Source organism: Mercenaria mercenaria, chromosome 5 (genome assembly GCF_021730395.1).
Source record: "Mercenaria mercenaria strain notata chromosome 5, MADL_Memer_1, whole genome shotgun sequence".
In the NCBI taxonomy this organism is placed as follows: domain Eukaryota; kingdom Metazoa; phylum Mollusca; class Bivalvia; order Venerida; family Veneridae; genus Mercenaria; species Mercenaria mercenaria.
In genome coordinates, this window is record NC_069365.1 from 94,802,703 (window position 1) to 94,830,031 (window position 27,329).

Sequence of the window (27,329 nt, forward strand, 5' to 3'; positions counted from 1 at the left end):
TGTGATGTCATGTACAGTTTTGCACACCGATTTTAAAACTGACTTTCATTTACCATGAATGTAACCAACTGACCTACCTTCTTAATACTTTAGCATCAGTTTGCCTTTTGAAATATGTGACTCATATAACTCAGGTGGGCAATCTATGGTTATCATGACACTCTTTTTTTCTGAAATGTTATTTAATTTAATGATTTAGAAATTCGCTGCGCTTGACTTAATCGTGTTAATGCCTATAATTCTGAAATTGCAAGGAACTACACACGCAAAGTAAGCAAGTAAAAGTGTAAAATAAATAATAATTAAGTACTAGATTATCTAGTATATTACCGGGGACAAACACTATGTGTTCCATACAAAGTTCTTACATGTGTAACGCAAAATGTCTTGTCTGTGTTTGAATTCAAAGCATTGTCACTCACATTGACGATATCATAACCATATTGATCATTCGTCTATTTATCCTGTTTTTCAAGTGGCACTTTATTCAATGGACCTATTCCTAAACATAAAATATTGCTTGATCAATGGATCCGAGACTTTTTACTTACAAAACGAAGTTAGAATATATCTGTTATTTCTGAAGGAATTAGTTAACGCTTACATTACAAAGAGGAAATATTAGTATAAATATAATCTGAAAAGTAGATCCCTCGGAAGCACCGAGAACAATGCAAACAGTGAAAACAGCAGACTCGGTTTGATTGAGTCTGTTCATGAGCAGTAATGGAAAATGCAACACTGCCCGCGCCCCCTAGCACCGGCTTAAGCAGTATTCAATTTTCAAATCTAAATGAGTTGAAATCAATGATCCCGAAGGACCAGAAAATATAACAACACTGAGATGAAGTCGAGGCGACTTTTTACGGCCGCCACACAGCACTTAACACCCGCTGTTGTGAAGTAAATATAATCTGAAAAGTAGAGTTTGATATATGGTGGTCAATAGGTTGAACGTTTGGTACTTAAACTTTTCATTTAGTGTAGGTTCATCATAAATGCAACGTGTGTTGTAAGAATGTCATTTAAATTAAACAGAAACAGACTGAGAAATTGTTTGTCATTGCAGTCTGTACAGCTATTGCAAACTGCAAAGAAGAAACGTGTACAAGTTCAACAGATCAGACCTGCATCACATGTGTCGACAATAACGTGTACTTTAAGTTGACGAATAATGCCAGAAGTTGCGACCGTACGTATTTACATACAACACCTTGTTTATGCAAGTTTTGTATGTTGGTAATTATGGTAAAATGTCGTTTAACCGGTCATAAGTGTTATTTAGGGCACAATCGGAGATAGGAAAAAAGTATGTAAGCAGATCATTAGAAGAAAGCAGATAAACTATATAATATCAGACTCTGTTCAAGAAAGGTAATGAGTGTACAATCCGTATATGTGTGGGTGTACAATCCGTGTATGTGTTTAAGGGATAGCACTTCCAGATTTATTGTACCGGTGAGTTTTTATAACCTTTAATTTCATTTGGTCATGTTGACATAGAATAGCCTTTTATGTTGCAAAAACTAATTCTAGGTATCTGTTTCCTTTCGTGGGTCAGTAATATTGCCAAAATTTCGAGTAATAGTATCAGCCTCGGCAGACCTTTTCATATTGACAATAGTTTCTTCCCATTCATAGCAATGTGACATTTAGTATATTTTGTACATGTCATATGAGGTATATAGTATGAGAGAGTTCCTATAACATGTGTTAAGAAGTGCAATGATTTGTTTGCAGAAATTACAATGAAAACTGAATCTAAAATATATGATCAACGTGAGAAATTATCGAACCGAAACTGTTACATTTAATTGTATGTATCAGATATTTGCATGTCTTCATTTTAACACAAAAATGTTCAGGACCACTCAACCCAGATTTCAAAATCAATAACTTCAAATATTTAAAATCTTAATGTTTTATGACTGTTGTCGTAAATAGCAATATTAAACAATTTTGTGTCAGTTCAAATTTATTTCATCAATACAGTTTGATTAAAGTTAGTATTTTTAACTTCGTATCATGATAGAAAGAACGCAAGAAACATAAATCATTACAAGTTCATCTGTAAATTTTGTAGATCTGTAACTAATATGCTATTGTGATGTAAATCAAAATGTCCGCTCTATGCCCTTAAGTTTTTCTCTCATAAATTTTAATGAAAGCAGAAATTTCTAAAAGCAACAACTTCAAGCATTTTAAATTTTAATGCTTTATAACTGTTTCTTAAATAGCAGTGTCAAACAATTTTTTTGTCATTTAAAATTTATTTCATCAATTTATTTTGATTTAAACTTTAAGTGTGTTTAACTTCTTATCGTAACAGAAAGAACGCAGGTCACATAAATCTTACCAAATTTTAAGATCTGTATCTAATACATCATTGTGATGTTAGTCAACCTGTTTATGTGAGACATACTTAGCAAATGTAGAATTTATCGATAAGATGCGATATTGAGGACTTAATGTAGTGCGCAGGATGAAAACAGAATTTTACGTAACAGTATTGGGACATCCTACATGTGTCTCAAAGATCTGAACACACTCAGTCAAATTAAGTCAAATTAAGTGTGCTTATATTTTGTCTTGCTTACCTAATGTGCTTCCAAAAAAATCTTAATGTAGATTGCGTCTTGAATTGAGGTTAAGAGACCAACATGCGGCAAAATTCGTACGCTTTGTATTGAAGAAATTCAATGCAACAGATGTTAACTATTTTGTCCAATTTTTGATAAATGTCAGCTGTAAAGAATTAGTTAACAACAAACAACATGTATTTAGTAGAATGACATATAAATAAAATCATATTCAAATTTAGATAAATTTCTAAGTAGATATAATCTGGAGTCATATGATAAAATGAGCGAATCTTTGAACAGGAGTTAAAATGAAATAGTGTTTTTTTTTGTTACTTTACAAATGATTGAATGCAAATAATAAATGAAACTGTAGATGTTTCTAAGCGGGGATACATTTCTTATTAAAGGCGTTATCGCTTGTTTCCAGTATTATCAATATTTTGAAAAAAAATCGGTATTGTAATAACTAAATATCGTGGATAGTTCATTAGAAATACATTAAGTTGTCAGGTAGTTAATACGTTTCGATAAATTAAACTATTTCATTCCAATTTACACAGTACAGCCATTTAGTTGCTTACCTATGTCTCCAAAGTGTTTTGCTTAATTTATCAAAACAAAACAACAACATTAAATTACGCTTATGATAGCCGTTTTGCATATTTATAGGCATGTGTTCGTCTGATAACCATTATTGCTGGCCTGGGTCATGTAGTGAAAGTTTAGCGTCAAACTGTGAGTGCAGTGCAGGATTTAGAAAGCACGCAACGGCAATAGAGACATTGTGCCAGCCGGAAACCAAACCAGAGATTCATAGCTGCCATACAGTATTCATTGGACCCAACGGGGAGAAAAAACGGTTAGCCAGCAATACGCAGTCTTCGCATTGCCAGTATTTGCAGGACACTTTTGGGAATTTCCAGCCGACAACAATTACATTTAATACGACATCCGAATATACGATAGATATTTCTGCACTGCCTCGGCCACGATACATCCAAACGGAACTTTTTGGAGTTACAGACACATCAGTACTTATACCAAAGCAATCATCCTCAGGTTTGTATACTGTAACGCGAAAGAAACGTTACTCTTTGGGATTTTTCCAAAAGAATACTGATTCTTGATATGTCACTGGGGACTTTTATGTAATATGGGTTCTGTATGAGGAAGTCTGTAAATATATGTATGATATATCTATTATAATACAATGATAATCTATCTATCTATCTATCTATCTATCAGATAATGGCGAACAACAATAACAAAGGTTCATGTAAAACTTTACACCCGGTTTCTCAATAAAAGCATACTACAAATGCATTATAAAACAATATATGACTTAACTAAAACATAACATATATTCTGTGTATTAAATAATAGATAGAACGTACCTGTAAATATATGTATAATATATTTATTATAATACAGTGATAATCTATCTATCTATCTAACAGATAATGGCGGACAACAATAACAAAGGGGTTCACGGAAAGGGTTATCTATTTTAGTTTGGTACGGCATCCGTCAGTAGATTATTGTATTGGAATGTATAGGTCATAGAGGAGAATGCATATTAAAATATTGGAATATAATATATAATTTACACTGATACTGAAGACCTTAGACCATTCTTATTTTATGACCTATGACAGATATACGTGCGAAATGTTGTGACTTTTTAAAGTGGTTCTGACATGTAGAATGACAAGTAATATAATCGATTTTTTCAGGAGTGACTAAACATACTGACCATGAAAGTGCAATGTTCACCAATGTCTCACTGTATATGAAACATACAAAATAACTAACCCACCCGCTTAGCTCAATAGTGAGTGCGCATATCTACGGATCGCGGGGTCGTGAGTTCGATCCCCGTGCGAGGCGTATGTTCTCCGTGACGATTTGATAAAAGACATTGTGTATGAAATCATTTATCCTCCACCTCTGATTCAGGTAGGGAAGTTTGCAGTTATTTAGAACGAAGAACAGGTTTGAACTGGTACAAAATCTAGGAATACTGGTTAGGTTAACCCCCCTACCGTATCAAAGTATACTGAAATACTGTTGAAAAAACTTTCTTTCAGTCCTCATTTTTTCTGTGATAAACACTTTTAAGTCTTTTATTCAGCGACAAGTTTGATTGACGTAACATTACAACCAACAGGTACTTATACTCAAACGAAAATTGCTGTCGAGCTGCTCAGTTTGAAACTATGACAAAACGAATTACTTTTTACTGTTTTTTTTCTGTCTGAAACATAAGTAATCATTTTATTTTGCTGGGTTTAACGTTACACTGGCACAGTTATATAGCGGCTTCCCAGCTTTGAAAGTGAAGGAAGATCCAGGTGCCCCTCCATGCATTATTTCATCACGAGCGGGAACCTGGATAGAACCACCGATATAAGCAATCTGGATGGCTTCCTCATATGAAGAATTCAACGCCCCTAGTGAGGCTTTAACCAACATCAATGAGGGGCAAGTGTTTCGAAGTCAGCAACCTTAACTACACGGCCACGGGTGCCCCTGTATGTAACGAAATACATTTGTGCTCCTTTCTCTTACCCATTGAATTTTGTAGCCGATATAAAATAAACAAATAATTGTTTTGTTTCATCGACAATCGATGGTTGCTTCTACTTGTTTGTTACCATATAACAAAGTATTCATGGTTATATACACATTTTTCAGTATCATACAATTTGTTTGTTAATGTATCTTGGTTTCTCTTGAAGGTCAGGAGACAGTTATTGGTTCATATCAGATGAAAACTGACACCACATCTAGCAGACAGGCAGAGAGGGTGGTTCATAACGATGTAGTATTATTAGTTGATGACTCAAAATACAATTTGATAAATGGAGATGCGTACGTTTACAAATACCTATTTATTGATATATGTCAGTGAAGTTTTTCACTCAGCCGTTTAGTTTGCGTTTTATGTCACATTAACATCTCAGGATATATTGCGAAGAGAAAGCTTTGAATCAAATGTTTTACGCAATGGTGTAAGAGTATCAAGTCATCCGATATAATGGATGAAAATTCATTTTACTTCAGAAGAATTTATGTTTTCTTTATATACTTTAGGGTCCACATCTTAAAACTATAGTAATAAAATAATTTTCATTGAATTTAATTGTTTAACTTTACTTGACATTTTAACGTAGGGAAGTGTAAGAATGGTTGTAGATAGAATCAACTTCCCATATCAATTGTTCGTTAGAAGTGTTTAATAGTTTAAAAAGCATCGATTAACAAAATAACCCCCACTTCCACCCTAAAAAAGCTCACAGTCTAACGCAATTCTTGTAGTTATTAGTATTGGTATTCCGTTTTCAATTCAGTGCTGTAAATACATTTGTACTGTCCTTTTTCAGTCTCTGTGTCCAATACAAAGCACAAGGGGGAGGCTACTTCGAAAGCACAAATCTGTACAATCCACAAATTGAAACAGTTACATATGATAAAACGGTAACTACGGAAACGAAATGCTACAGATTTGATAATGCTCCTCCTGAACATTGTTCACAAGGCAATTTCTGCCAAAATGAACCTTTGCAAACTGAGGTACAGATTACACGATCAGGCATTGTCGATATTGCATTCCAAGGATGGTCTGATCCAGTACCAAGTCAGAAATTTCCGTCCCAGGCCTCTGGCATTGAACATTTTGAAGTGAGAATAAGCGAGGTTATCCCGGCGGGCGATCAGTTGAAAGTTGACACTAGCATTTATTACGAAGAAATGGTGCCTTCTTCTTCGACAAAAGACGTCACACTTAACCTAACTACTTCTGCACCTAGACTGTTCTCTGTGCTTTTAGAGGTTAAAGATATAGCTGACAACATACGACAAGCTCGAAGATTTGTCTTATCAGATAGCACTTCGATTTTAAAAGTATGGGAAGATTTTCCGTTTTCCATTAATTCAGCCTCAAGGGAGACAGAGTATACTTGGCAAACCAACTTCGATAAAGTATGTCTGACATGGAAAGAGCATTTCTACAACGACTTTTATTTGCACAACCCCTTACCCAGTCCGATAGAACCGGATCCACACGGATTAATTACAGGCGTATATGAGCATACAGAAGGAATATTATCCGTTCACGGTACACCGAACGTTCATGGCATTATAAAATATTTAGTATCATGGAGGCTGAATGAGGGCCCAGTTACTAAGGAAATTGCGGTTGAAAATTTTCTCTATCAAAACTTTTGTCGGGAGTTTGATCTTAAGGACGGACAGACGTACACGTTTTTCATCAGTCCAGTAGATATTGTTCAAAATACTCTAACTGAAAATAGAACGGTTCATATTGATACATCTCCGCCTCATATTGATGGAATCGGTCTAATAAAAGACGGTTACAAAGGGCTTACTATACACGACGAAAGAGACTTGTCGAAGATGGAACTTTACTTTGAAGCTCTTGATCCACATAGTGGGATCCGTAATGTGGAATGGTGGTTTGGGACAGAGGACACGGGACAAAATCTTGATAGTGGGGTGCTAGGTGTTCAACGTATTGAAGGGGTTTGTAAAAACTCAAATTACTGAAATTGTAGTATGATAATTTTAAGTCTGTATTTAACTGAAAATGCATATTGTCTTAATACATCAGTTAAAGGACAGAGCCACTTTGATATGCGTCTTCACAGACCTGGTTGTTTTGTTACACTGTGCATACGTAACTCGTTACATGAACCTAATATAGATATTTGGTACACATTCTCAAAAGCGCTCAACATTGATTGATCAAAAGCCTTAGGGGAAAAGGACATCACACAGTGTTACTTTCTAAACGTTGGTCAATAAAAGTAACTCAAACGTATAATAACAAACCATATAAGAAATGCTGTTGAGTTACTTTAGCATAGCTTTATATTTACATTTCATTATTTAATGTAACATTTTGCAGAGATCATTTGCAAATAATTATAGAAGCAAAAGTGCCGTGAAACTTGTACATTTTTAGAACAAAATTATTAAAAGAACAATACATTTCAAAGGAATTTATGACAGTAAAACGCATTTTAGGATTGCGAAGACAATGCCCAGACATGTTACTGCCCAGATGTTGGAAACTGTGAAAATCATGCCTACATCATACCACTGAATAAGCTAGTAGTAGCTCACAAGCATCTTGGTGACCACAATCGGAACTACTTTTTCCAGTTAAAGGCAACAAACAACGCACGCATTTCGGCGACTGAATATGTTACAATACTGGTAGATTACTCACCACCGGAAGTCGGTGTAATTCATGAGGGTAGGTAAAATGAAACATCATCGAAATGTAAAACATAATTCTTCTGTGTTCACGTCACATCATTTGTGTTTCAAATAAAACAGGAAGCTTATTGACTTACACAAACGGAAGGAAAATTAAGTTCAATTGGAGAATCGCACTGTATCTTCGTCGGTACTTTCAGTTGTAAACAGAAATATAGCTTCCTTTCCGTTCCGCCTTCAACCTGGCATAACCAAGGTATACCATGATTTCCTTGGTAAACCGCGCAGGCATTTCGTCTATATTGTTAATTCGTTGGCTTAAATTTTAAGAGTTTTGTTAATTTGTTAATGAACGGCAAATCTTGCAAACCGATTTGCTATGACCAGTCAAAATCGTCCATGAAAAGCGTCACTGTGTGTTATCTAAACTTCACAAAGATTCCTTGGGGATATATTTTGTTTCTTGATACACTTTTCTGAATAACAGATTGATAGAGTAAATCTTTATTGACCGCAACTATTTCATGGATCTATTATTCGTAAATATTTTTTCCAAGTATTCGCTCGATTTTCATTTGACGGTTCGTTGTTTTGAAAAAAAAAAATTGATTGCTTAAAACCACCTACCATAGTTAAGATAAAATCCTGTAATTTGATTTTTTTTCCGTCCGTACGAACAAGATTTTTATCGTTTCACCTGCAGCATATATTAATGTTCAGATTCAGTTCAAACTAACATTCAACAATCCTTGTGACAGGGCCCACCAACTGACCTATATATAAATTATCTTGACCCTTATGTGGCCTCAGCTGCAAACCTGAAACTTAAATAAAAATATCTTTAGTACTACAGCCAACATAAATTACCTAACATAGTTTATACTCACGCTCAACAAACCTTGAGGTAAGACCTACTAGCTGAATTATATATGAATGACCTTGTCCCTCATATGACCTTTACCTTCAAACATAAATTCTTATTAAATATATTAGTCCTATAGCCAACGTAAGTGATTTAGTTCTTACTCAAACTCAGCACACCTTGTGGCAAGACCTACAACTGACCTATATATTGATCGTCTTATCATCTTTTTTAAATATAGAACATCAAAACCAAACATATTTGGTCTTACACCAAGGGGAATGATTTTGCGTTTTGAAAACTAAGCTCCCTGTGAAATATTGTGTTAAATACAAATTTAAGATCGCTTTCCCCGGTATGACCTTTTCCAAAATTATGATATTGACTGTTATTTTTGTTAACAAAACCAAATTATTGGATGTTCACTATTAAAACGAGTCTGACTGCTCGCAAAGAATAAAACAGACTTATCAGAGTTTCATCTCGGTACTATATCAAGTTTCTGACGAATACGAATGTCCGTGTTAAACTATGTATATTGTAAACACACCGACTGTGACGATGCTATTATCTTAAGATTTAAATTCAATGACAGTTTTAAAATAAAATAACTTTTACCCTCCTTCTCTAAATTATTCAGGTTCGATGGATGGAAAAGATATTGACTATACAAGTGAAGATACTATTGCTGTTCATTGGTATGGATTTGTCGATCATGAAAGTGGAATAAAAATGTATCGAATTGGATTCGCAAATCGTTGCCTACTTAGGGACGAATTGTACGATTATAAAAACATAACGGATATTATAGAACACGCAGAAGTTGGTTCCTTAGAAAACAATGTACGGATTGCCGTAGACTTTACAGGAAAAATGTTTGTGTCTATTATAGCATTCAACAATGCGATTGACTCTTCCGATTCAGTTTGTTCTGATGGTATAACTCGTGACATTGATCCCCCAAAGTTTTATAATCTATCCGTTGAACATTTGTCTGTACCTGTTGCATTCCTCTGTCTTGACGAGAAAATTTGGATTCTGAACTCAGGTTTGTCTTTATATCCCCTTCCAACTGACAATATATGTGGTATTCGGTGTTCGGTCAGCGACAGCCTATTGTCTTTTATTCATTCTCTTCCTAAAGAGAAAGCTTTCTACACAGAAACCGAAGAAGTGTGTGATAAGATAACAAGATACTCCAATAACACGATTCTATATCTTCCGAACGATTACATAATACTTAGTTGGGACATCGATAGCGGAAGTCAAATAGATAATTTCTATGTCGGAATTGGACTCGATCCAAGCGAGTCCAACAGTCCTCAATTGATACCATATACATCCACTGTTGGAAAAACGCACTTCAAACATCGGCATGAAGGCTTAAGCTCAGAGGAAATATTTTACGTTTTTGTTAAAGCGGTCAGTAAATCTGCGTTGGAAGAAGTTATTACGATAGGCCCAGTGCTTGTTGACTCCACACCACCACTTTATTTGAGGAAACCAAGTGTACACATTTTTGCTGACAACATCATGATAAGCTGGGAAGAGAGTACATTTTATGATTTGGAACAAAACGAACAGATTAATCGAATAGAAGACACATTTGGTAATTTTCAGTTTCTCATTGTAACTTGTTTCTTAGTTTTCAACTACTCTCCTGGAGTAAAACTATATACATTTAAAAAACAAGGCAGACATATATATCTACCACATATATATTTTAGTGCCATATTCATCAGATATGATATTGTAATGCATAAACTAATTATCACGTTTGCAGTAATAGCGACTATAACATAGAAGTATTCGTTTTCTTTTCAGGGTATAAAGAAATAATAATAAGTAACCGTCTAGTATGGAACCTGATGACAAATAATTCGTGTGGTAACAACGATTGTTGCTGTATAAAGTTTCCTCTGGAAAAGCTACAGATGAAGGATACCGACCCTGGTCTAGAATTCTACGCGACATTGTACGTGTATAATAACGCCGGTCACTTTACAGAATTAAGCACGGACGTTTTCAAAATACCGAGTCGCTATCCACCAGGCCATGCTATTATTTTTGACGTTGATCCGAACCTAATGGAAGTAAATGACGATATTGATGCTCACTTTTCCTCGGGAACTCTTTGTACATATTGGACAGGGTTTAAACACCATGAAAAAATAAAGTTTGAGGTAGGAATTGGTTCAACCGACATGGTAGCTGATATCGTGCCTTTTCAGATACATAATGGAACAATGATGCCATTCTGTATAAATTCTACAAATATCCATGTTAATCGAAAGTATCATATTCTAGTAAAAGCCGAATGTTCAGGTGGAAGTACTGTATCGGCATCAGATGGGGTGTATATTTTAGACACAGTTGAAAATCTGCTATCACAAATAAGCGTTTATCCTGGATTTGACTGTGCTTCAGAGTCTCCGATCGAAGAATTGCATCTATTAATCGTATCACAATCAAGCAGCCACGTGAAGTTCGATACAAAGTTTGAAATTGGTGGCATGTTCAGCATCTTTATTAGTACCGATAACGGACCATTATCCACTGTTACACTGACTTCAGATGACGCTATCATTCTTCCTGAATTCAAAGGTAAAGGAAAAGTATCCTTTACAACATCGAATGAGCGTCCGTCCTTCTCTTTGAATACTGGAGAAGAACGTACATATGTCACTTTGAAAGTTGTGAGATGCCCAAGTACCGAGGTTTTATTCATGAAGAAACATATAGCTGCCCACTGGACATCCAGTATAGATTCCAATATTTCGTCTGTCTGGTACGAGGTGGGGATAGTTAGAAATAACAGTAAAAATGGTATGGTTAGTGAGCTTGAACGTGAAAGTGGCAAGATACATGTATTTCAAAATATGAAATTGTATCCTTCTGTTGCTTACAAATTTGCTGTAAAACTCTGTACAAAACAAAATTGTCTCAGTGCAGTTTACTCAGACATCTTCTATATAGAGGCGGATCAACCAATTGGAAATATTGAAATTGCCGAACTAGATCAGTCCTTCAACAAAACATGTTTCGACATCAAAATGACCTGGATGAACTTTACAACAGAGAGTAAAATATTGTTTTATCAATGGAGCATAAGTAAAGACATGGAAGCAGCACACATCGTCACATCGTGGAAAACAGTTCAACCGATTGATGAAAATATGGTCAGTTTATGAATATATAGTTTTGCAATATTTGAGCATATCATCATAAATTGTTTACCCAATGTTAAAATGTAAATAGGGGTGTATTTCACCGAGTTTTTAAAGGTCGCCGACTTTTAATTATTTGCCCCTTGAAACCTTTGTAGGATGTAGAATTGTTTCATGTGTGGAAGCCGTCCAGCTAGCTTACGGAAGGTAGGTGGTTCTACCCAGGAACCCGCTTGTGCCGGTAGCGGAATCTTGGATCTTCCTCCATCATCTATCATATTTCATATAATCGTATTGGTGTGATATTAATTCCAAAAACAAAAGAGATGTAGACCAGTGTTCGTTATATTTTGTTATTCGCGGACACCCAGCGATGCGATTTCCTGTTCTTCACTAATCAAGGTCCGCCCGCTTAGCTCAATAGGGAGAGCGTAAATCTACGGATCGCGGGGCGTATGTTCTCGAAAAAGATTTGATAAAATACATTGTGTCTGAAATCTTTCGCCCTCCACCTTCGATTCATGCGGGGAAATTGGCACTTACTTGCGGAGAACAGGTTTGTACTGGTACAGAATCCAGGAACACTGGTTAGGTTAACTGCCCGCCGTTACATAACTAAAATACTGTTGAAAAACGGCGATACACCCAAAAACAAAACAAACAAATCAATATCCAAATTCAAATAGTATTATTAATTATAATAGCCATCAGCAGCATTTATTGTTTATATTTGCAGATACACGAGTGTCTCTATGTGCAGCCTCACGCTTACTCTCATTTATTTGGCTGTGTCAAAGCATATTCCTTAGCTGGCAGTAGGTCAATGGCATGTACGGCTTTTGTCGTACGGAATCGTTGGACAGCCTATAAATATGTTGTTTATGATTTGAATTCGTCTGCTGATACATGGAACTTCGTTTTAAGTGTAAGATATTAAATATTTTTTAGACATTGACTGACAAATAATACTTATAAAGTAATTTTATCAAAAGTTTTTAGGAAGTGCAGTATGTTTTGATTAGCAGTTAATGATAACAGAGACTATGTTACGTTCTTTCAATTTATTTTGAATTGCATATACTTAGAAATTAAAGACACTTTCTATTATAAGAAAACGAAAGAGGGGCTCTTTTTTCTTTCTTTTTTTTTTCAATAACTCAGTTTTAATAGATATACACTTTTCCAGATGGTGCATAGTTCAGACATTAGTGACACTGCACGCAGTACTCTTCATGACATTGATATAGATATCACACCGGCAGAATGGACAGTTGCAGGTGCCGTAATGGGTACTTACGGCAGAAATGTTACTTGGTATCTTATGACCTCAAAACACGTGCCAACACATTGCTCTCACAACGAAGAATGTTATTATTCCACTGTTACAGACACTGGCTATGCGGAATTTCCAACGAATACAATCAAAACGAACGAACTTTATTACATTTGCGCTTACTCTAACGATACACTCCTGCATTTGGAAGACTACATGGTGTCTCTAGATGAATTTTCATCATGTAGTAATGGTTTCATCAAAGACAATACGCCTCCTATGAATCCAAAAATGGTGGTTCGTGTCTCAAACCAAAACGGTTACATTACAGACACGTCAAGACTGATTATACACTGGGATGTCTTTGCTGATAATATTAATGCCAGTGTATTTGGCTACCCAGAGAATATTCGTGCATATAGTTATGCCATAGGTAAGGAACTTCTCGAAATATTATGTTACTGTAGTGCTGTACATTTTGTTTGTATCAAGCATTAACTAAAAATAGAACAGCTATATAAACGGTTTGGTAAATCTACCCTTACCTTCTACCTTTTGTATTGTAATGAATCATAAAGCATGTACTTGTGTTTTAACAGGTAGTAGTAAGGGAGAAGACGACATTAAACAATTTTCAGAAGTCGGACATTCTACTGTTGTTGTTGCTCAAGATGTGAATATAAGAGACGGTTTTCCATTATACGTAACGGTGAAAGGTAAATAAATATGTTTTACATTTGTTTGCGTATCTTTAGAATAATAATAATAGTAATAAATGATATATTTTGGAGTTTGTAAGAATTCTTTTTTCAAGCAGTGGAATAAATAAGTATATAAGTTAAGAGTGCAGAAGTGTGATACATAACTTTTCCCTAAGTAAACTGTTACTTAACATTTTTATCGAGTTTGCGAACTTATCCATTTCGAAACAATGACATTTAGTTTTAAATAATAATAATAATAATAATGATAGTATTATTATTATTAAACCAGATTTATATAGCGCCCTATATGCATCAATTAGTTATGAAATAGTAAAAGTGGAAAGTCTGTTTAAATTGCAGCATTTGATTACGTCGGTCTTGAAGGTGTAGCGTTTTCAACAAAGTTTATTGTTGATACAACTCCACCGGTACCAGGGCGCATTCTCATAGAGCCTGAGATGTCCGACATAAACACTGTCACTTTTATAGACCGTGCGGATCTCTTCCTACATTTGACCGAGTATACAGACGATGAAAGTGGACTTGCTTATTTCGAGATTGGTGTTGGAACTCATTTTTTTCTTAATAACATTATGTCATTAACCAAATACGATACGAATGCGGTGCATCTAAAACTCGGCGGCAGTGTATTTGATGGATGCACATACTTTGTAAACGTAAAGGTAACAAAAATATTGTATCTGCAGATAATTGTTCTACACTTCTTTTGTTTTATTCAGTTGTCGTAATATTTCATTTTTCATGGTGTTTCTTCGGTAATTATTCCTTAGTATTAACACACTGGAGTTATAATAAGTTTTTAACCGATACAAATGCCCTGAGTGATGTTGCACATTTCATAACCCTCAAGAGCACTCAATCAAACCTAATCTGCTATTATTATGCTTGGTTGATATTTAAACTGTATTGATCTAATGATCCGTAAACATATTTACGGCAAAAAAGCAGTAAACAAACATATTAAGAAAATCATTAAACATAAGCTTTCATATCGATAGAACACAGATGTTTCCTTATATGTATATGATTTCAGCATTGGCATTTGCTTTACTATTGATCCGAAAGAAAGTGTTGATAATGTTGTTAGATTTGAATTAAAATTCATAATTAAAATTTACACGTATCTTCAGGCTGTCAATAATGCAGGACTTTCAAGTACTTTTGTAACTGGGAAAATAGTAATAGACCGATCCGCACCAACAGGTGGCCATGTGATTGACGGGGATTCTTCGAAACAGGTAATTTCTATTACAACGGTTCAACTTTTTCTATTCTAGCTAAATAAGGTACGCAAGCTAGGCATTGAAATCCGTAATTCCCATAAAAATGCTTGAATAGCATATACTTCTTTTTTAATGGGGAGAGGCAGACTACTGTCGGCCGCTCAACTCCGGAGTTCGAGCGCAACTTAGGTCGCGACTAATCTTCATATGATACCAGTACTGGATTTTTTAGGACGCGGATTCAAAAGTGGTTTAAATAACCTTGAAGCTTTCCCGAAAGTCAAGCTAAAGTAACATAGTATTAACTAGTATACACTAAGTACTAGCGGCGCTGAACACGATTATAAGTATTAGTCAAACTGTGTATTATTTTGTACATTTCATGTATTATATGCTGATTATTCTAGAATCTAATTAAAGTTGTTTAAAACTTTCCTACACTTATTTGACGATATTTTATTTAATAGGTAGACGAGGATTTCATCAATGATATCTTTAATATTGGAGCACAATGGAGAGGATTCGTGGAACCTCACACTGGAATTCACCACTATCGGTGTGGGTTTGGTACAAAGCCATACGTGGATGACATTTGTAGTTTTATCGATGTCGGTTTGAGGGAAAGTAAGTCGCAGCAATATCTAAATGATTATTCTGGAATCATTAATAGTTTCTGGAGTAATAAGTGTCTGGATTTCGAGGTTGTTCTACTCTACGAAATTGAATCTCCCACTCCATCCCCTAAAACTCGTTTTTCATCCATCTTTTCTCAAAATATTTAAATTCCCTTACAAAGTAGGTAAAAATGACAAATATTCTTACAATTTAATAGATAGAGAATAATAGGTTAGTGCCGTAGATGAGAAAGTTTATCTGGCGAGGTGGAGGAGGTTATCGGATGAGCCGAAGGCGAACCTGATAACGTCCGGAGCCGAGCCAGATAAACTTTCTCCGTCTTAGGCACTAACCTATTATTCTATTTATCTTGTCATTACTTCATTTTCCGATATTTGGCAATTTATTTTACAGAAATAAGTGTGAGACAACCGTTTTAATGACGTCATATTTGTAATGACGTCACTTATATAATGACGTAATCACCGACACAGTTACAATTAAAAATCGCAATAACTTCTTCGTTTTTGAATAAAAACTCATTATCTGACCACTCATTTTCTTAGTTCGGACATTTCCAACACAATGGTGATGGTTTCAATGCAAAATTTCTTATGACAACAATATCAATCATAAGGTCACATGATCAACTGACCGTATATCACTGGTCACGTGTCAACTGACGGTATATCAAAAAAGATATACGGGACCCTGATATCGGGTCGAAAATACTGCAAGTAACAGGATAAAACTTATTACCCGTCTTGCACAAGATATGTGATCACTCTATGAACAGACATTGAACTCCATGATCCAAAGGCGCCAGCTATAACTCTGAGGAATTCGTAATAATGTACATATCAATAGAAAAATTAACAAATTGTAGTATTGTAGTATCCCTTTTATCTCGCATGCTAGATATAACATGGACCGGTCCATTCGTTTCTGGTCAGACGTACTACACTACTGTAGAAGCCTGTAATCACGCTGGGCAGTGCCGTTCAATGTCTTCAGACGGCGTAACACAGGACAACTCACCTCCTATTCCAGGAGTGGTAAGAATTGGATCAGAAGATTTTCATCACAAATATTATGCACATACGTAAGTAACTGTGTTTAACAAAAATATAAATTAATGAGTATGAATACATGCACGTATATTACGGCAACGATATAATATACGAAAACATGTGTATTTGTGTGTTCGCAGACACTAATTATTATTATACCAGATTTTTATAGACCCTTTTTATTATAAACATGTTCAAAGGCGCTTTTTTATAAAGGCTTTTTTATTATAAACATGTTCAAAGGCGCTGTTTGTGGTGTGCACGTCTGCGTGCTGTGGATTTCGTTTTGGAGAGGCTGTGTCTTTGGTGCGTGGCATTCCCTATTTGACATTTGTTTTTGTTTTTTCACATAGAAATACAGCTATATAAAAAAACAGCTACGAAAGAATGAAATAGGCGGACGACGTCAACTTTGGTTTCCGCTCAATAACTTGAGTTAGGAGTGACTTATACCAACGAAACTTAGTAATACCTGTACAGGTAGTTTTCGTAGAGATGGAGTTCGAGATTGCATACACTAGGTTACTATGGTCCCTGTGGCTGAAATTAGTTTGCAATAATATATTGGAATCAATCTTTGCCTATAGGTAGCTTATAGAAAAACCAAGTTTGGCATTGTATATGGGATTAGTACGGTCAGGTTCAATGTCAGCATAAATTATTTAATCTGCATACTTATAAAATTCCACCATGTCGCAGTGGTATAGAGCGTTGGGTCAAAGCTACTTTAATTGTTATGGAACGGATGGGACATGGTTCAAATACCATTGTGTACCTAACTTATTTTTGCAATAAAATTGGTTCACAGTCAATGTCACAGTTACCAGAGACTGTTTCCTGTGATCATCAAAAAGGTTATTTCTAGTTTATAACTTTAGAACTAACTGACTGATGTACTGTTGCAAACTTGATGTATACCAAGCTTATATCAAGAACTGAATTTGGATGTGAGTTTTTGTGATCGCTCGATGTCCAGCGTCCGCCGTCTGTCTGTCTGTCGTGTGTCGTCATTTAGCTTGTGTATGCGAAAGAGGCTGTATTTTTCAACTGATCTTCATGAAATATGGTCAAAATGATGACATTGATGAAATCTATGCCAAATTTGAAAATGGGTCATCTGGGGTTCGCCGTAAAATCTAACTCACTCACTCACTCTGGGGTCAAAAACTAGGTCACTAGGTTAAACCAAAGAAAACCCTTGTGTATGCGATAGAGGCTGTATTTTTCATTTGATCTTCGTGAATTTTAGTCAGAATGCTTACCTTGATGAAATCTAGGCCAAGTTTGAAAATGGGTCATCTGGGTCAAATACTAGGTCATAAGGTCAAATCAAAGGAAAACGTTGTGTATGCGATAGAGGCTGTATTTTTCAATTGATCTTCATGAATTTTGGTCAGAACAATTGCCTTAATAAAATCTAGGTCAAGTTTGAATATGAATTATCTAGGATAAAAAACTAGGTCATTAGTTCAAATCAAAGAAAAACATTGTGTATGCGATAGAGGCTGTATTTTTCAACTGATCTTCATGAAATTTTGTCAGAATGATAATCTTGATGAATTCTATATCAAGTTTGAAAATAGGTCATCTGGGGTAATAAACTAGGTTACTAGGTCAAATCAAAGAAAAACCTTGTGTATGCGATAGAGGCTGTATTTTTCAACTGATCTTCGTGAAATTTGGTCAGAACAATTACCTTGATAAAGTCTAGGCAAAAGTTTGAATATGGGTCAGCCTGGGTTAAAAACTAGGTCACTAGGTCAAATCAAAGAAACACCTTGTGTATGCAATAGGGGCTGCATTTTATATCGGATTTTCATGAAATTTAATCAGAATATTTGCTTTGATGAAATCTAGATTGAGTTTGAATATGGGTCATCTAGGGTCAAAAACTTTGTCACCCGGTCAAATTAAAGAACAACCCTGTGTACGCAATAGGGGCTGCATTTTACACTGGATATTCATAAAATTTAGTCAGAATGATTGCCTTGATGAATTCTAGGCCAAGTTTGAATATGGGTCATCTGTGGTCAGAAACTAGGTCACTAGATCAAATCAATGAAAAACCTTGTGAATGCGATAGAGACTTTCGTCAATTGATTTTCATGAAATTTGGTCAGAATGATAGCCTTGATGCAGTTATGGTCAAGTTCGAATATTGGTCATCTGGGGTCAAAAATTAGGTCGCTAGGACAAATCAAAGAACAATTTGTGTATGTGATAGAGGCTGTAATTTTCAGTTGAGGTTTATGAAATGTTGTCAGAATAATTGCCTTGATCAAATCTAGGTCAAGTTTGAATGTAGGTCATCTTGGCTCACAAACTAAGTCACTAGGTCAAATGGAAGAAAATGGTTGCTTACACTTAAGAGACCATATTTTTGGTCCAGTCTTAATGAAAATTGGTCAGAATATTTGTTTCTATGAAATTACTAGGTCAAACATGTTTACACTGTTATGGTGTGTTTCTCAGGTGAGCGACCTAGGGTCATCTTGGCCCTCTTGATTTTTGTGCGGTAGTGGTGATGTGTGTGTTGGGGGTTGGGTTGAGGGGGGTGGGGGGGGGTCACTGCTTCTAAAAATAAAAAAAATGGATTATGGTCTGTATCTTTAGTTTGTGTCAGCAAACTTTGTGTTAAGGTATCTTTTATCAAAGAATCAAATATCAAATATTGCAATGATACATACGTTTTTCTTATATCTATACTTGTGAATGGCATGAGTGGATACTGTCAAATATGTATAACAAAAAAATTACCCTTTTTGAAACAAAACATGTAGGCGTGATGCAAAGTTTGAAAACCTGTTTTATTTTTGTGGATTTTTCACGATTCTCGAATACATTAAACCCTTAATATGATTGTTGTCATATCAACTAAATAAAAAGGTTCTATACTGTTAATTACATACATTCAGTAATTTATAATTTATTTATTATTCATTATATTGAAAGTAAATTCAAGAACATATATCTACTATATTTCAGTAACTGGCTCCATGTTCACTGGGTGGGTTTTGAAGATCCACAGTCGCGAATTGATCATTATGAAGTTTTTGTTGGAACTTCGATAGGAGAATGTAATATCATGCAGAAGTTTAATACTGGGCTGAAAACAAATATCATTAAAACAGAACTTCATTTGCCAGTAAAGACAAACCTTTATGCAACCGTAACGGCTTATAATAAAATTGGAATGAACGTTTCCTACACATCAGACTCATTCCAAATTGATGACAGATCACCAGTAGTTGAACAAATACCTCGTTTTATCAACCCTTTAACATTTGACGAAGAGCCAGTTGTTCAGTGGGAAAAGTCAATCTTAAAAATGTCATGGTTGTTCAAAGATCAAGAAAGCCCGATTATAAATCATAGAATTTCACTCTACACGCACCACGAGGGTCATACTCCTGTCGAATATATATATGTAGGATCGCAAAATAATTTTACAATAAATCTCGCGCATAAAGAATGGTTGCACAATGGTGATATTTATTATGTTAAGGTCACTTCTTGCAATGCCGCAAGTCTTTGCAGTGCGTCACAGTCGGCTGATTTACTTATAGATACAACTCCACCCCATGTCGGGGGTTTCAAACAACCTTTAAAGTGGACTAATTATAAAGACGCCCTGAATGGAACTGACACAAATTTAACTCTGACATGGTATGGATTTCATGATCAAGAATCACATATCAAAAGCTTTTACATAACGGTTAGTAGGTCTTATAGCGGACAGGAATTAACTGGGGGAACCTTTACTTTCAACACCGAAAATATAACAAATGAATATACATGTGAGGTACCTCTTGTTGAGAATATTTTTCAAGATGAACTATTAATTCTGTCAATTTGGGCCGAAAACCAAGCTGGGCTCATGAGTTCTGTCGCCCGTATTTCAGTGTATGTTTTATCTGAAACGACGAATAATGACGAAAGTTTAAAACATGGAGCTCTTGAAATCGAGAAACATTCTTGTGATATTCATTTCTGTAATAATGACTGCACATGTGCAGTATTCGGTCAACCATGCATTTACTTCGAGTCCAGTTTAATTTGCAATGAAATCAATTCATCAGTTGTGAATTCTCTTGGATACCCAACTGTTGACGTGCGATTTGGGTACACATTTGAACAGAATCAAACTGTTACAGCGTCATCGTCATGTTTGTCTGGAACCTGGAAATCCGTAAATAGTCTACATAATGCTATAGAACGGTATGAATGGAGTATTGGACTGGCAGGTCAGCCTATCGGGGAGGGAATATTTGATCTGAGAGCAGAGCAACCATGGAATGATGTTGGAATTCGAGAGGAAATAACACATTGCTTACCAGTAAATCGGAGTTTAATACATTCAGAAAGTTATATTCTTTATATACGTGCATGGTATAGTCATGACGAATATGCAACGTTCACGTCCAGACCAATTATGATAGACCAGTCTGCGCCGGCTGTAACAAGAGGGAAATTTATTAAAGATTCAGATGTTTCATGCATCCTAGATTACGATTTCATAGATTGGACACAAAATATCACAGCCTGCTGGTCAGGGGTATTTAGTGAACAACAAGGAAGTATCACCCATTACACCGTTGCCCTTGGAACACTACCAAATGGTAATTTCTCATATTCATCAAATAGAATATCATCTCCTCAATTACTGATATGTTGAAATTCTGTATGGATAATAAATTGATATATGGTTCCTATACATTAACAAAACAAATCATGTTCTTAGACCTTCTGTTGTTTAAAATATTATTCTTCTTCAGCATTTTCTTCACAAGTGATAAGAAAATATTTAAAAGTTATACTCAGTGTACGATTTTGAAAATTCCCGTTTGGTAAAGAGTCTAGAGGCGTTCCCTACTTGAAGATACTTAATTGTATTTACTTGCTTTAATATAAATTAGATCTAATAAATATGTTATGGCTTCTTTAAGAAATGAAAGATGATCTCGTGTGCTGAAGAAGCCATCCAGACACGCTTATGCATGAATTATGTTTCTTTTTAAAGATCCTGATAAATTGCATGCAAACTTGTGAGCAAGGATCACTATATGCAAAACTGAATTTTACAAAATTAAAAAATAAAGTAGGGAATAGACTGGAGCATCCATGAAATACACAGACATGATCTGCTACTAATAATACCTACCAAATTTGATCAACATCTTGTAAAACTTTGCCCAGAGAATAAATGAAAATACTAAGAACAAGCTTATCACTGTACCACATTGATTTATGATCCGTCTAGTAAATGAATACATCAAAGCTTTAAATGATGTAAAAATACTGAATAAAATTATTTTGGGCAAACAGAAAACTTTTTTAAAACAAAAACCTGGGTGTGTTTGAATAATTATGCAGTTAAAAGTAAGTCATGAAAAAGTTGCGAAATATCTCAAAACAGTTATTGTTTTATTATTGTAATTTTAAGGCAAACAAATATCATTCTTTTAACAAGTAATCTTTGAACGAGTTTGAGTACTTTCTTTCTAATGTACAAATCTATATTTTAAAATATCTTTAACAATAGCAAGTTAGATTTTTAATATTTAAGATTTGCAATGAGTTACCTATATGATAACATGTACAATGTATGTTCATAAGCACCCGGAAACAAGTTACTATACTTACTTATGGTTTTCTCATTTCAATTTAGGAAATAATGGCAATTCCATAAATTGTTTCCCGAACGGGTAGTTTTCCTTACAGATTTTGCTGTTGGTACAGTTTCTAGCACTTCCTCTTTTTACTTGTAGTGAATGTTGTAACAGAGACAAGAATAATAGAAATGATGTATTTTTAAACAGTGTGGACTAGTTTGCAACTTCTGTTTACCCCAATTCAATGGCTACCTGTTTTCAAATATTGTTAAGTAATTTTGATTATCTGTAACAGCTAAAATACTGCAAATAAAAATCTTTGCGCAATATTTTTCTGCAGCTGATGACGTTTTTCCCAAAACAGATGTTGGTCTAGCTAGTGATATCACACTACGGAAAATGTCTTTCACACATGGGACAAAATACTTCTTCACAATTACAGCCTATAACACCGCTGGACTCAGTACTAGTCTCGCATCTGATGGTTTCTTAGTTGATACAGACGACCCAATAGAAGGCATTGTTTATAACACTATTCATATGCAAAACAAAGAATTCCAGTCTTCAGATTCTAGTATAAGTATATCTTGGACTGGTTTTACTGATCACTTTTCTGGAATATATCGGTACCAAGTCGCTATTAGTGACACCGATAACAAAGAAGCTTTCGAAAATCTTATTTTCGCACCTGTTGGCCTTAACACTTTTCATACGTTTAACAATATTGATTTAGAACAAAACAAAACTTACTACGGAGTCGTCAAGGCATCAGATGCCGCTGGCCACTTAAGTAACGTGGCTGCTTCACCTGGTACAACGATAGATGGAACTAAACCTACTGGCATCAAATGCAATGATTTTAGATACAATCAGAATGGCACATTTGTATTCAACGGATCAGGGGACTCCACGGCTGAGTTGATGGTCAACGTTTCAAAGAATGACTTGATTCGTGTTTCTATGAGAGTTGATAGTGCCGATGTTCATGCAAAAATGATTATAGGAGTTGGGGTCGAAACTACCTATCTCGGTGGGCTGCGCCTTCACAATGGACAGATAGAATTTAAGTACAAATTCTTTGCGCAGGACTCACCAGAAACAAAGATTACCTTCAGAGTTGCATCGAAAGAAGATTCAAGACTGACCGTTTTCGTGTATCGATGTAAAACCTTTGAGGCTGATGATCAAAATGCAGTTTCCGTCACGCAAACGGGACTTAGTGTCTTGAACATAGACATGTCTGTATTTGACAAGGAAAGTAACATATGCTCGGTATGTACTATTCGGTCTTCGTTATTGGTAGCAATGCAGGCTTAAACTAAAACACATGGCTTAACGCCATTCATCCAGAAATAAATTCTAACGTGATAATGTAATTTTAAGTATGATAGCGGGACACGGGGACTAAGTATATACGAAAGAACTTCATTTAGTGCTATAAAATTAATGGGATTTGCCAGCTACCTTTGTGCGTTTCGGGATAACTTTTATTTACAGTGTCTTATGACATTGTAACATTGTGGGGGTAAGAGTGAGGTTAGGTGCACCATAAACCGGTTTAAGCTCCCAAGTTGTGGTTTTGCTACTGACCGTTCTAAGGCGGTGCCCCACTGTGTTCCTGTGTTTGTTTCTTTTGTCCTTGTATGTTTGTTTTGTGTGTGTGGTGTGCGAGTGTTGTTTGTGTGTATCTTTGGGGAGGCTGCGATTTTGGAACGTGGCTTTCCCTGTCGGATATTCTTCATTGTTTTAATGCTGAGCATTGAAAAACAAACGTAATTCAATAAATAAATAAATAAATTAGATAATGTAAAAGAATATTTACTTAAGTGTTAAAACAGCGTACATATTCTTATTTAAGGATTAAACACTATACTTTGCTTGTCTCCAAAATAATATATCCGTATCGCAGAAGCGATCTCAACAAACTTTCTCATGCTTCACTCGCATATATAAATTGTACCTTAGTTTGATCAAAATGCAGTTATCATATCTTTCAGCTTCGGCTAGGCGTTGGAACGACTCCTGAAGGGTTTCAAGTGCAGTCTTTAACAACATTTCACCAAAACATCAATCATGCAATCGTTACAGCAAACATTGATCATGGGAGTCCAATTCATGACTGGAATTGCTGAAAACTGTGCTGGCCTTGGATTAATATTTGAAGCTGGACCCATTATAATGGACCATACTGCACCTTTCATTAATGATGTACATACGTCGATCAAAGTGCACTCCTTTCCCAGTTTGAATACCACATCGGAACATTATTTTTCTATTGAAACTTCATGGCAAGCAAAAGACTTCGAAAGCGGTGTTAAATATTGTTTTTGTGCCATAGGTGAGTAGCATTTCTTACAAAGAATTTCATTGCACATACAAGTAAGAGCACTTGTCAGTCTTTCGGTTTTATTTTTGAAGTTCGAAAATTCATTTATTTATAGAACTGTAATGTTATGTAAAATATAGCAACAAAACACAAAGGTACCATTTTTGTTTGAATTTTAAGTCAATTGCTAACGAAATTCCAAACTTCTCGGAACTTTGAACATTCTATGATTGATAAAAATCATTTTAAGTGAACAATTCAAGCTTTTTTTGATAATTGAATGAAACTGAAATTAGCAGCGAAAACGTGATGGTACATAACTGAATTAAACTACAAACGTCTTTCTTTCAGAAACTCATCCTGGAGTTCAAGATGTTAAACCGTTTTGGATTGCAAACTCTCAGTCTTTCTGCCTTTCCGGATACTTGAAACTTGCAGATGTTTTAACAGTCATTGTCGAAGTCAAATGTGTGAACAACGTGGAGCTGACATCACTTCACACTACCAATCCACAAGCTATAACATTTGATCCTCCGAGCACTAAACGGGGACATGTGTATATTTTGCCGTCAGACAGTGATAACATTGCATTAAACACTAATCTAAAGACATTCTTACAGACGAGCAAAAGCACTGTCAAAATTGGCTGGTCCGGCTTTGAAGATGTATCTTATTTTAGTTTGTATGAATACCGTTTACTAATGAGTGGAAAACAGGTATTTTCCTGGCAGAAAGTGTCCACACGGGATGTTATTACCGTGTATGGTCTGAATCTTGATGCAAGAAGTAGCTATACTGCCGAGGTAAAAGCGACGAACAAATACGGTTTGACTAGCGAAATTATTGCAGCAAAGGTTACAGTTCTTGAAGAAAAACCAAGGCTATCTGGTTTGTATTTTGCATATTTTTTACTCTTGTTTTACCAAATGCGCTTGTTCATAAATGTACACTTTCACTCTGCTATTTACGACCGCTTTTCATATACTGCACGAAGTTGTAATATACATGAATTTTATTATTTATGCTGCAGTTCACAGATGCTAGATTGTGTGTGCACTAAACTTATGACAAAGAAGGAAACATGTTTTTCTTAATTAATTTTAAAAGTTGGTTAAACACTTTTTATGTTAGAAATCTGCCCTGTATTTTTAAAAAAAAATAACACATACTTTTATATTAAATACCATACTTTTATCTCTATTATCCAGGAAAGTCCATATCTGTCAGCAAACAAGGGAATCAGATGACACTAAATTGGAGCCAGGTGTTTACCACATTCGAAGGGATTCCTGTTTCGTATTCGCTGGTTATAGGTACTAAGAAGGGATTCACGGATATCGTCGATATCGTAGACGTTACAGCAAGTACGACAACTGTCACAGTGCCAAGGTCGACATTGGTTACACCGAATCCGACTCACCTTTTCATTACAATTGCATGTTCGTTTCCATTCGGGTTTGTCGAATTGTATGAAAAGACATACACAATTTAAGATTTGTTTTCTTATTAAATTGTCTCCCTTCTGTGCGTATTTGAAGATGATATATGTTAAAATCTTTATGCTAACATTTATAATTATTATGGAGTGTTTAAAATGTTAAGTCATGAATTGTATTGGGAAATGATTCACAAATCGACATAAACTTGGACACAAATTTTGAAAACATGATTCAAAATTGAGTATAAAAATATTTGTTAAGCTTTTTTAGTTAAGTTTTTATCATCATTGCATTTTTCTAGAAACTGCCTTTAAATATAATTTGACACATTCTGGTGTAGTGCCCTTATATATTAAACAGAAATGTACAGGAATATGATGTGGTTCATTGTAACTTCTAATATAACATTTATTCTGACAGAAGTATAAAAATAAACGGACAATAGATAAACCTTGGTATATCTAGCCTAAATTCTGTCTATGAAGAGCTGATGTAGTGATAGGTAATGTGACATTGTGAACCAGAGGCAAAGGTGCCTTAAATTAACATTGCTATCGTAATTGTATGTACCAGGGTCGATGAATAAATACGTAGACTCTTTAACTTCAAAACTAGTCAATAAAGACGTCTTTAGTTTATTTCATTTTTAAACGTACTGTCACTGCAGCCAGCGTCAGCGACGTTTTCATAACGTCAACTCTCTTTACATTTCTTTCATAATGTAATGATGTTTTTAAAACTATTGAAAATATACTGATCTGTGAGTAAAACTCAGTACATCATTTATAGAATAAGAATATTCAGTTTCAACAAGATATAACCATCGGTTATTTATCTGCAGCATGTAGATATTGGTAATATCACTTGAAAATGTTTTTTTATACAGAAATTCAATGGCTGGTTGTGTTTTACTAAGAGCATGTACTAATAAATGTTTTGCTGAGATATATAGATGTTTTGTGACGTCATTTGTATTCAAGACCACGTAATATTTTCCTAGACAAAAGGTTATTTGTCTTAAAATTGTCTTTTAGATTTATGGAGACATCACTCAAACATTATAAAACATATTCGCGATACGGTTTTGACTGTTTTTGCAGAAAGTAACTTTATATACAGTTATGGCTGTTTTAGATTTAAGACGTCAAAACGTCGACTGGGTCGCTAAAGCGTTGCTATGGGTTATGTGATGTG

The 27,329-nt window shown here is 35.1% G+C and overlaps 2 protein-coding genes across 2 annotated transcripts; both read left to right on the top strand.

Moving 5' to 3' along the window:
- Window positions 1–1,073: 1,073 nt before the first annotated feature.
- On the top strand, window positions 1,074–11,385 carry LOC123557989 (uncharacterized). The gene is made up of 8 exons (XM_053544787.1): window positions 1,074–1,192; window positions 3,252–3,641; window positions 5,321–5,453; window positions 5,966–7,124; window positions 7,629–7,860; window positions 9,326–10,294; window positions 10,510–11,300; window positions 11,380–11,385. The coding sequence occupies exons 2-8, from the start codon at window positions 3,254–3,256 to the stop codon at window positions 11,383–11,385; spliced, it is 3,678 nt and encodes a 1,225-aa protein (XP_053400762.1). The 5' UTR covers window positions 1,074–1,192; window positions 3,252–3,253.
- Window positions 11,371–27,329, top strand: LOC123557990 (uncharacterized). The gene is made up of 13 exons (XM_053544368.1): window positions 11,371–11,864; window positions 12,589–12,777; window positions 13,039–13,558; window positions 13,725–13,841; window positions 14,190–14,512; window positions 14,981–15,088; window positions 15,541–15,697; window positions 16,607–16,790; window positions 19,744–21,377; window positions 22,711–23,642; window positions 24,368–24,708; window positions 25,048–25,584; window positions 25,905–27,329. Exons 1-11 carry the CDS (start codon window positions 11,412–11,414, stop codon window positions 24,500–24,502), a joined length of 4,752 nt encoding a protein of 1,583 aa, XP_053400343.1. The 5' UTR covers window positions 11,371–11,411; the 3' UTR covers window positions 24,503–24,708; window positions 25,048–25,584; window positions 25,905–27,329.

Bases quoted from the DNA above. Each gene is read 5' to 3' on its own strand.
- LOC123557989 (XM_053544787.1), top strand. From the start codon at position 3,254: ATGTGTTCGTCTGATAACCATTATTGCTGGCCTGGGTCATGTAGTGAA. The intron at 7,861-9,325 runs GTAGGTAAAATG...TAAATTATTCAG, and splicing joins AGTCGGTGTAATTCATGAGG to GTTCGATGGATGGAAAAGAT. The intron at 10,295-10,509 runs GTAATTTTCAGT...TTTTCTTTTCAG, and splicing joins TCGAATAGAAGACACATTTG to GGTATAAAGAAATAATAATA.
- LOC123557990 (XM_053544368.1), top strand. From the start codon at position 11,412: ATGAAGAAACATATAGCTGCCCACTGGACATCCAGTATAGATTCCAAT. The intron at 13,842-14,189 runs GTAAATAAATAT...TTTAAATTGCAG, and splicing joins ATTATACGTAACGGTGAAAG to CATTTGATTACGTCGGTCTT. The intron at 15,089-15,540 runs GTAATTTCTATT...TTTATTTAATAG, and splicing joins ACGGGGATTCTTCGAAACAG to GTAGACGAGGATTTCATCAA.